This window comes from Poecilia reticulata, linkage group LG13 (assembly GCF_000633615.1).
Source record: "Poecilia reticulata strain Guanapo linkage group LG13, Guppy_female_1.0+MT, whole genome shotgun sequence".
In the NCBI taxonomy this organism is placed as follows: domain Eukaryota; kingdom Metazoa; phylum Chordata; class Actinopteri; order Cyprinodontiformes; family Poeciliidae; genus Poecilia; species Poecilia reticulata.
Genome location: NC_024343.1, coordinates 33,420,561 through 33,430,297, shown reverse-complemented (window position 1 = coordinate 33,430,297; position 9,737 = coordinate 33,420,561). Strand labels below are relative to the sequence as shown.

At 43.7% G+C, this 9,737-nt stretch overlaps 1 protein-coding gene across 1 annotated transcript in view; it reads right to left on the bottom strand.

Moving 5' to 3' along the window:
• The window catches only part of col4a4 (collagen, type IV, alpha 4), a 33,648-nt gene that overhangs the window by 17,122 nt on the left and 6,789 nt on the right, over positions 1 to 9,737 (bottom strand). The window contains exons 4-22 of the mRNA XM_008426817.2: positions 6,151 to 6,285; positions 6,019 to 6,063; positions 5,824 to 5,940; positions 5,678 to 5,746; positions 5,568 to 5,603; positions 5,433 to 5,495; positions 5,110 to 5,145; positions 4,884 to 4,925; positions 4,302 to 4,382; positions 3,003 to 3,047; positions 2,779 to 2,841; positions 2,662 to 2,706; positions 2,532 to 2,585; positions 2,342 to 2,402; positions 2,175 to 2,279; positions 1,370 to 1,522; positions 1,209 to 1,298; positions 938 to 1,095; positions 792 to 861 (exon numbers count right to left, since the gene is read on the bottom strand). Coding sequence (XP_008425039.1) covers positions 792 to 861; positions 938 to 1,095; positions 1,209 to 1,298; positions 1,370 to 1,522; positions 2,175 to 2,279; positions 2,342 to 2,402; positions 2,532 to 2,585; positions 2,662 to 2,706; positions 2,779 to 2,841; positions 3,003 to 3,047; positions 4,302 to 4,382; positions 4,884 to 4,925; positions 5,110 to 5,145; positions 5,433 to 5,495; positions 5,568 to 5,603; positions 5,678 to 5,746; positions 5,824 to 5,940; positions 6,019 to 6,063; positions 6,151 to 6,285 — 1,468 coding nt within the window. The remainder of the gene's footprint in view (positions 1 to 791; positions 862 to 937; positions 1,096 to 1,208; positions 1,299 to 1,369; positions 1,523 to 2,174; positions 2,280 to 2,341; positions 2,403 to 2,531; positions 2,586 to 2,661; positions 2,707 to 2,778; positions 2,842 to 3,002; positions 3,048 to 4,301; positions 4,383 to 4,883; positions 4,926 to 5,109; positions 5,146 to 5,432; positions 5,496 to 5,567; positions 5,604 to 5,677; positions 5,747 to 5,823; positions 5,941 to 6,018; positions 6,064 to 6,150; positions 6,286 to 9,737) is intronic.

Genomic DNA, 9,737 nt, shown 5'->3' with positions numbered 1-9,737 from the left:
TCGCTAGGTAACGTCTGGGCTTGGCCGGGGTCGCTAGGTAACGTCTGGGCTTGGCCGGGGTCGCTAGGTAACGTCTGGGCTTGGCCGGGGTTGCTAGGTAACGTCTGGGCTTGGCCGGGGTTGCTAGGTAACGGTGCATGACCTGTTGATTGTGAATCAAGTGAAAACATCTGCCGGTGGAACCAGAATCTTTAATATTAAGGAATCGTTGATTTAAAACAAGCTGCTGCTTCGTGCTGATTTTCTGTTTTCCTTTATTTTCTTGCACTGGAATCTAGACCAGATTTACTTGGTGAGATTTTGCGGGTGGGAAGAAGTGGGCAGATTGATCCAAATATTGATACGACGTCAGTATTGAATCGGACCGATAACGCTGTGGTGAGTTCAGTAATTTAGTTTCAGATTTCATCTTGAAATTTCATTTTATTTTTGTATCATAGTTTCTCAACTCTTCCTGAAAATGATTTATTGATCATTTTTGCAGTTTTTTGGTTTATTATTCTTTCTGTTTGTCATATTAATGTGTTATTAAAGTATTTTATAGACATTAAACTTTGTTTTTTGAACAAAATAATTCAAAGGAAAGAAAAAAAAAATCTGCTAAAGGTCAGAAGTTTGGTGATATGTCAAACTTAAATAAACTGAAACATCTACAGCAGTAAGGAAACAAAACCCAAACGTGAAGCTCCAGAGGGAAACGGGAAGTTCAGAGACTGCTGACGTTCCTCACATTCTCTCAATTTGCTTTAATTTAATTATCTGGAATAAAACTGTAAATGTGATGAACTCGCCTTTCAAGCCGCCCACAGTGAAACCTTTCCGTCCTTTCTGGCCGTTGGGGCCCCTGAAGCCCTTCGCTCCCTGCAGGAAAAACAACCTGCCGCTTCAGTCTGAGCTCATATGAGATTTCCTCCCATGTTTTTGTTGAGAAACTCACCTGGACCCCCTCCGCTCCCGAGTCTCCAGAGTAACCCATCTCTCCTTTGAGGCCTGGGGGTCCGGGCTGTCCTCTTGACCCTGGAAGCCCTTTAGGCCCTGGAGGCCCTTGAGGGCCCTTCAGGTCAGTAGATTTACATAGACATTCACCAGGAACACCTGAAACGCAACGGTTGAGGTCAGAGCTAATCTGACACTGAGGGGTTCCTCACAGGAGCATGTTTTTTCTTTCATTTCAGACACGTTTAAAAAAAGAAACGATCATCACTCACCCTTACTGCCATCATTGCCTCTCGGCCCTGGAATGCCCCCATCACCTGGCTCTCCATTGCCTCCTTTGTCTCCTTTAAGACAGACCGTTCCTGCAGAGAGGGAGGCCAAACATGGAGGACTGACCGCTGGAAGCCGCAGGGACCAGAAACCGATGTGGTACCTGGGAGGCCCTGCAGTCCCTTCGGCCCTCGATGTCCCCGCCGTCCCGGTTTTCCAGGTTCTCCATGTGCCACTTCGTCTGTAGTCTGACCCGGATCTCCTCTCTCCCCTTTGTACCCAGGTTCGCCCTTCGGACCATCAAAACCTTTAAGTCCTGAAGAAAACCACAGAGACTGTCCTGAAGATGGACCTAAGACACGAAACTCATCCCACCTGAACCTGAACAGTCTGAACAGTAAGCTAGCGCTAGCGGGATATTTGTCTTGCTAGCTAAATGTTTAATTTAGTGGTTAAATATTTAGTCTATAAGCAAAATATTAGTTTGCTAGCTAAATATTTAGCTTTCTAACTTAATATTTATTTTGGAGATAAACATTTAGCTAGCAAGTTTAGCTTCAAATTGAAGAATTTGTTTATTTACTTTGGACCTAAATACTTAGTTGGTTAAACGTTTAGTTTGAAACTGTGACTAGCAAATTAATTGATAAAATTGTGTTAATATAATTTTGAAAGGCCATTTTGTTTCTCTTGTAAAAAAACCCAAAAAATAATTGTTGTTCATTTTGACTAACTTTATAATTAACAGCCTTTTTGTTCATATTCATCCTGAATGTGAGCAAATATTTACTGCAGCTAACACCAACACTGTCCTGCTGCCTTCAGTCCTTCATAGTAACATGGATTTGACTAGACCACCATCATCCCTCTTTATGACATCACCCTACAATCGTTGGCTCTGATAGTTGATTGGATGCTTTCCTGTTGAAAATCAGCTTTGATGTTTAATGCTGAATGATTTTACTGACCTGGTGTTGATGATCCTGGGAATCCAGGGGGACCAAGCGTTCCCATTGGCCCCATGTCACCAGGAGGGCCCCTTCCCCCAGGGAACCCAGGGTCCCCGGTGTCACCTGGAAGACAGGAAGCTCAGAAACCAAACTGACCGTTCGCTGATTGGTGTATTGATCCGTACCTATGTGAGTGACATCATCAATCACAGGGGGGCCTTTAGGGCCCGGATCACCAGCAAAGCCCTGGAAACAAAGAGTCATATCACAACAAAGAGCTTAAATAAGACGTTCCTTTAAATCCGTCCTGTTTCCTCCAGAATAACGACTTTGACTGGACTCAGTTTCAGAACCTGGGTAACAAACCCAACTGACCTTAAAACCTTCTTGACCTATCAGTCCTGGGAGACCCTGGCTCCCTTTCGTCCCCTGAAAACCCCAAAACACCTTTAATTAACCCGACCCGGAACCATCAGACTGGACCAGCGTTTCTGCTCTGACTCACCCAGGCGCCTTTCCGTCCGGACGGACCGGGTCGACCAGAATCCCCCTGGAAGAAAAACCAAACTCAAGCAGCAACCGAAGCTGGGTAAACTTCTGGAACGGATCGAAGGAAACGTACTCTGGCTCCTGGAAATCCAACAATCCCCATCTCTCCTTTGATCCCAGGCGGCGCATCCCGACTCTGAAACCAGAACAGAACTTCCTGATCACGGCCCACACCAGTGGTCACTACAGGATCCAAAATGGCTCTTATTCTGGCATATTTAGCAGCATCAACATCAGAATCGGGGAAATTCTCTTCAAACATAAACGGTCAGCGGGTTGATAAATATTCTACCTTACCGGGAGTCCCTGAACGCCACGCTGTCCTGGTTCCCCCGGAGATCCCTGAGAGAAACAACCAGACCTCATTTAGGACAACCTTAAAAAATGTCCACCCTTTTTAAATCCTGGAGCGAAGGTTCATTAATCAGACTAAGAAAATCTGCTTCAGCTTCTGTTTAGCAACATTTTCAACATCTTCTCTTTGCCCACTGAGCATTAATTTCCGCTTCTGAACGATCTGATTGGATTCTGGAAAGACTACTGTTGTGTTCAAGTTGTGCTAAAAGGAGTTAGCCTAGCAGCGAAGCTATGCTAGGCTAAAACAGCGTCTCAATGCTAACATGTAGCAGCTAGCTCTAAAGAAGCTCCAGGGATGATCAGGACTTCCTGAAACTGCGCCAATCTGATGGATGAAGATTAAAAACTTTCTTTGTTGCTGAGCTCATACGGCCATTTACACTCACCGGCCACTTTATTAGGTACACCTTGCTAGTGCCAGGTTGGACCCCCTTCAGAACTGCCTTAATCCTCAGTGGCAGAGATTCAACAAGGTACTGGAAACATTGCTCAGAGAGCAGACCTCGGTTGTAATGGGTGGTTATTTGAGCTACTATTCCCGTTCTACCAGCTCAAACCAGTCCGTTCTCCTATGACCTCCGACCTCAACAAGACATTTATGCACACAGAACTGCTGCTCACTGGATACTGTCTTTTTCGGACCATTCTCTGCAAAACCTAGAGATGGTTGTGGGTGACAATCCCAGTAGATCAGCAGTTTCTGAAATACTCAGACCAGCCCGTCTGGTTCCAACAACCACTCCACGTTCGGAGTCACTTGAACCTCCTTTCTTCTCCGTTCTGATGCTCGGTTTGAACTGCAGCGGATTTTCTCGGTCGTGTCTACGTGCCGAAATGCATCAAGTTGCTGCCATGTGATTGGCTGATTCAACATTTGCGTTAATGAGCAGCTGGACGGGTGTACCTAATAAAGTGGCCGGTGAGTGTAGTCAATCATTTAGCAGCAAAAATGTAAAAAGCTGCTGATTAAAATATGAATAATTAATTTCAGACCCTGGAATTAACTCCATTAATTTTTTTATCATGTCATGTTTATAAAGAGAAATTCAATAAAAATCCAGCGATAGGAAGTGAAACTAGAACTGAGACTCCAGTTTTCTACCCTGACATGGGAACCCGACGATGAGAACAGAATATTTAAAACGTTAGAACTAAATAAACTAAATAAAAAATACAGAACATTTAAAACCAACAAAAACACAACAAAATAAAGCAAAGGAAGACTAAATGTCCTCTGACCTTCTCCCCTTTTATGTACAAGTCCTCTGGAGGGTCGATGTACTCGAAGGGCCCCGGAGGCCCCTGGGGGCCCTGGTCTCCCTGTGGATTACACAGGAAACGGAAAAAGTTTGGTTAATGCAGGTCAGAGCTGGAACAGAGCTCAGTTGACCCCCAGTAAAGATCAGCAGTGATGTAATGCACTGACCGACCTATAGGGGGCAATGCAAGGCCTGAGGAAGGTCGGCCATGTTCAACATATTATTCTGTGGTGTAACTGAGGGGCGCGGCCACAGGGGGCGGTCCAAAGGGGGCGTGGTCAATGGTAAATGGACTGAACGTATTTAGAGCTGCTGCAGTCATTCTGACGGCCTGAAGCAGGTGAGCGCCTTATGGACGTGGGGCAAGAGGAAACTGGAATCGAACCTTCAACCTTCTGACTGCAAGACAACAACTTTACCTGCTGAGCCGCAATGAAAAGAGGGAATAAGAGGGCTGTGACGTGAAGGGGGCGTGGCCAATGTGATGTAATATTTCTGGGGCGTGGGCTGATGGATGAACCACCAGGTGGCGCTACATTAACTCTGTAAACAGTCTCTGTACCTCGTCTCCTTTCGGTCCCGGCAGTAATCGACCTTTTTGACCCTAAAACAAAAACATGAGCCGACATCAGAACATCCAGCTGGAGAGATAATCGATCAATAACTGACAGAAAGCTGTAAACAGTTTTATGCTTCAAAATCACATTAAAACTGTAAAAAGAGTTAAAACTGCTGACTGTGGTCCTAAAATAATAACATGAATTAATAGCTGGCAGGTTGTGACTCACAGGCGGGCCCCTTGATCCGGGTGAACCAGGAGGGCCCTGAGGAGACACAATCAGTTTAAACGTTTTATTTACTCACCAGGGAACCAAACCTCAAATTCAGGGAATTGATCCAAACTGTGTTGAACTGAACTACAACAAGTCAAACTGAACAGAAGTGAACTACTTTTTGTAATGAACGAAAAATTATTTGAACTGAATTCAACTGAAGGTGTTTCATTAAAAGTTAATAAAATGTATAAATCGATTTAAGGTGGACTGAACTGAATTACATGTTTCCAACTGAGTTTAGCTGCGGTGAGCTGAAATGAAGTGGAGTGACTCACATCGGGTCCAGCTGATCCGGTTGGACCCGCGGGTCCGGTTGGGCCCGGCAGACCATCTTCCCCCTGCAGGCAGAGACAGAAACCTGAAGCAGAAGCAGAACAATGACGCACTCGGCTGCATTCAGGCCGACTCACCTGCAGACCCGGCAGTCCGCTGGGCCCGGCGTCGCCCTGTTGGACCCAAACACTGCGGTCAGGCGGGCTGAACGTACCAGAACATGATGCTGCGGGTCAGCTGTACTTACAGGAGCTCCGGGGTACTGGGTGAAGTTGGCCGATGGCTCTCCTTTACGTCCCTTCGGACCGGTAAAACCCTGCACAGCAGCACAGGACGTGAGATCCTTTTGCCTCAACATGGCGTCAAACAGTGACAATCAGCCAGTGCTTTTACCGGTTCTCCATTAGGGCCCTGTTCCCCTGGAAGCCCCGGATTCCCCCGGATTCCTCTGGTACCGTTGCATCCGTCCAGACCTGGATGACCAGGCCCTCCAGCCGGGCCGGGGAGGCCCTGAACAGACACAAAGAGAAGCTGAAGGGTTCTGCGCTCCAGCGGCTGTGGGATGCCGATAGGGGCGAGGACTCTTACCGGGACTCCGTCCAAACCCGAAAAACCGTGCAGACCGGCGGGGCCCTGAACCCACAAGACGTTCACCATGTTGGACTTCAAGAATGTTACTTGGGTTTTCTGCTTTTACAGTTAGAACGGTTGTTTACTCACAGCATCTCCTTTTGCCCCAAAACCTCCCATCGGCCCCTCGGCTCCTCTACCGCCCTTCTGCCCTGGAAGTCCCGGTCCGCCCGGGAAGCCTGGAGGCCCCTGAGGCCCCTGCAGACCCAGAGGACCTGGGAAACCCTGCAGAACATAAAACTATTAGAAGCTTCAACGCCTGATGCAACACAGTGACCCATGACCAAGCAAAACGTTGCGGCGTCCAGCCCCGGTCCTGGAGAGTTACCGTCCTGCTGGTTTTAGATGCAACCTTGCTCCTACGTCATAAAAGACAAATTCCTTCGTTTCCCATAATTCCAGTCAGCTGGGTAAGATTCAGTCCCTAATTCTTACCCAAGGCCATGTCATTTCCTCCCATGTATTTTTCATGCTTTGAAAGTCCTTACATTCCCCTCAGCAATCTGTCCTACAAGTATTGATGGTTCCTAATCTCGTCTCGTTGATTCTCATCATCTGGGTTTCGCATACAGAACAGATCGATGTGATCGTTTACTGTGCGACACCTAAATTACAGTTTGAACAGCGTGTCCGGCAGAAAACGGATTTAAGGCAATGAAACCAACAGAACCTGGTCCACAACAAAAAACATTTAAAAATCTCAATTTGGTGGCAAGGAATGTTGTTAGAGCCAATACTGACCCAACCGAGACAGAGAGCCAGAACATGAACCCACATTTGAACTGCGATCAGCTGGTTCTGTTCACACAGACAGAACCAGCAGAGCCCAAACCAGCTGCTGCAGCAGAGTCCAGCGAGCCAAACCTGCAATGACATCATCTGACCACACGGGGGCAGTGTCACACAAATCAAGCCAAATGCAAACTGAGATCAGCAGCTCCGAAGTTAACCTGCAGATCAAAATCAGAAATAAAAAAATATGTCATAAACATATTTAATGATAAAAAGTTTCAATTTGAATTCAGCACAGCTGACTGTGAGCAGTTTTCTCAAAATAATACATAAGAGTGGCAGGATTATTATTCTGTAAAATTAATAGAAATTAAACTAAAATTAGCAAACAGACTGCAGTTTCTCATATAAAAAAAATATAAAGAGAAACGATAAGCAAACTAAAACCGTTTTTCCCTTTCTGTAAGACAAATTCACAAATATTTTCTGAATCATTTTAATCCCCAAAGAAAGGCATGTTGTTGAACCTGCAGCAGAGTTAAAGCCCAAATGAAGTTTAGCTTTTCTCAAAACTATTAAATTAATCTAAAAGTTCTACATGTAAATATTTCATTATGACAACGTGGAAAAAAAGTTTAAACTTTTTGTAAATTTATTAGAAATAGAAAAATCACATTAATGTACGTATTAAATTGTAAAAAAGGCTAAAACATAATGAAATGTGGAAAAAATTAAGCACTATAAATAATGTTTTAATCAAATGATCCAAAGTGGGTAAAATGCTGTCGATTCTATAAAACAAACTATATCTGAAAGGAAAGTGCTTTAGATCCAGAGACTGATGAATGCAGAGAAGATGAAAACAAAGATGATTCTTTCTGATCATAAAGAGATTAAAGTTTTATTTTGACTGAGTTCTGAGGAGATTTTTTTTTTTCCTCGCGCCCAAAAAACCTCCAAGAAGAAAACAAAGCCAGTAGTTTCATTTCCGGACAAAACGGCTTTAATTTTTCATGTCATTCAATGTTTTTGAGGCGTGCTTGTAAATATGTTTGTCCTGAAAGTAGCAGTCATGTCCCTGCTTGATCTCTGCAGTTGAACCTCCGTGAGGGCCGTGGGCGTTTTATCACCTTCGCTTTCCCTCCTATTTGCTCATTAACTCCATATATGTGACTCCAGACTGAGCAGGAAGTGAGACTATTCTGAGCACATATATCTATGTCAGCAAACAATAATTTGGGGTGTTTAAATCTCACAGGCGTTCGATAAAAACATCTCCCCTCTGCATCGCCTGCTCCTCGTGTACGGAAGGCCAAAAGGGSCAAAAACCAGAACATTTGATGTGTCTTTCACACATAAAGAACTGTGTTCACAATCTAATGCCACAGACTTTTGGTTTGTGTCTAAACTGAGTTTTTATTGGATGAAAAAGATAAAATCACATCCAGCAAATGAAAATTTTAGGACTGCAACTCATGATTATTTTAGTAAATTGATTATTCTATCAATTATTGTGAGAATTGTTTTAAAAAATCTTGACGTCATGCAGATATTTGGAAACACATTTAAAGATGCAAATAATTCAATTTCTTTTTTTTAAATTAAAATATATATTTTACTGGCTAAAAGTCATTTAGTAAAAACACTTGATACCAAAGGATTAATCTGCAGCCAAAAACTGTAAAAGGTTCTGGCATTTCTGCTGGACTGAACATCAAARCAGCGTAGGYCTGATCTGGAGATTATTTTCTGGATTGTGTAATAATTGGATGCAAAAGGCAGATTTTTTTTTTTTACAGATTCGGAACCAGGTGAAGCTAAACCTGACAAAAAAGTTCTGGGTAGAACAGATATACAGAGAAAAGCTTTTTTATCTTAAATGCAAAATGTGCACATATTGTTGTATAGTTTAACTTAACTGCTGATTGGCAGATTGAACGATTATTAAACTAGTTGACAATTATTTCAATAATCGATTCAACACAATTGTTGCGAATCTACAAAATACTTCTGCAAGTGGCAGAAATGCCAAAGCATTTGCGGCCATTTTGAAAGCTTGCYGCATGGTTCTGCTGTTGGAGGTGAGAAGTTCAGGAGGAGCCATGCAGCTCAGTGAGGAAGCAGGAATATCTGCTCGGTAATGAGGCTTCAAACGGAAAACAAAAACTACCATCATGASCATGTTGAGACCGAGTCGTAGAGGAGGTGAGCCCCGGGGAAACGGCTGACCTGGGCTGCCTACATTATTAATGTAACTCAATGTTCAGCAGAAGAAACTGCTGCYATCACCTGGATCAGGTGTTTACTGACCACAGGTCGGTTTACATCACAACACTGACTCATCTAACGCTCCTCCACTACTGGCTGCTTTTTGTTACCAGGAAAGACTTACCAGCATCTGAAAGTAATTTTTGCACAATAAATCAAATATTCTATATATATATGAAAAAGTTGAGAGCGGGAACCTTTGTGTGTTTCTGTTTCGCCTGTAAATCTGATGCACAGCTACGTCYGCTAACAGCAGAGATGAAGCGTCTTCTCTTTTCCCTCTGAGGTTCACTTCTGCTTCTAAACARTCCGGTTGGAAAAGATTATTGTTGTGCTTAAGTTAAAAGGAGTTAGCCTATCGGTGGAGCTATGCTAGCAGGTCAATGCTAAACATGTAGCAGCTAACGCTAATGTGAGCGTCCACAGTCAACATTTATAAAGAAGCTTCAGGAATGATCGGAGAAACTCTGGAAAGATGAACAGATAGAAAAACTCTTTGCTCCAAGAGCCTGAATGTCCCKTTCAAAATGTCTTTTATGAGCTTTAAGAKCAGAAAAGGCAAGTAAGGAAAAAGATTTTTATTTTGAAAATTTCAGGAAGCCTCATTTTAAAAGGCGGAAATTTAAAAAGCAGCAGTATGGCTTCAACTGCGTTTGGATGGATCGGGTTTTCAAAAC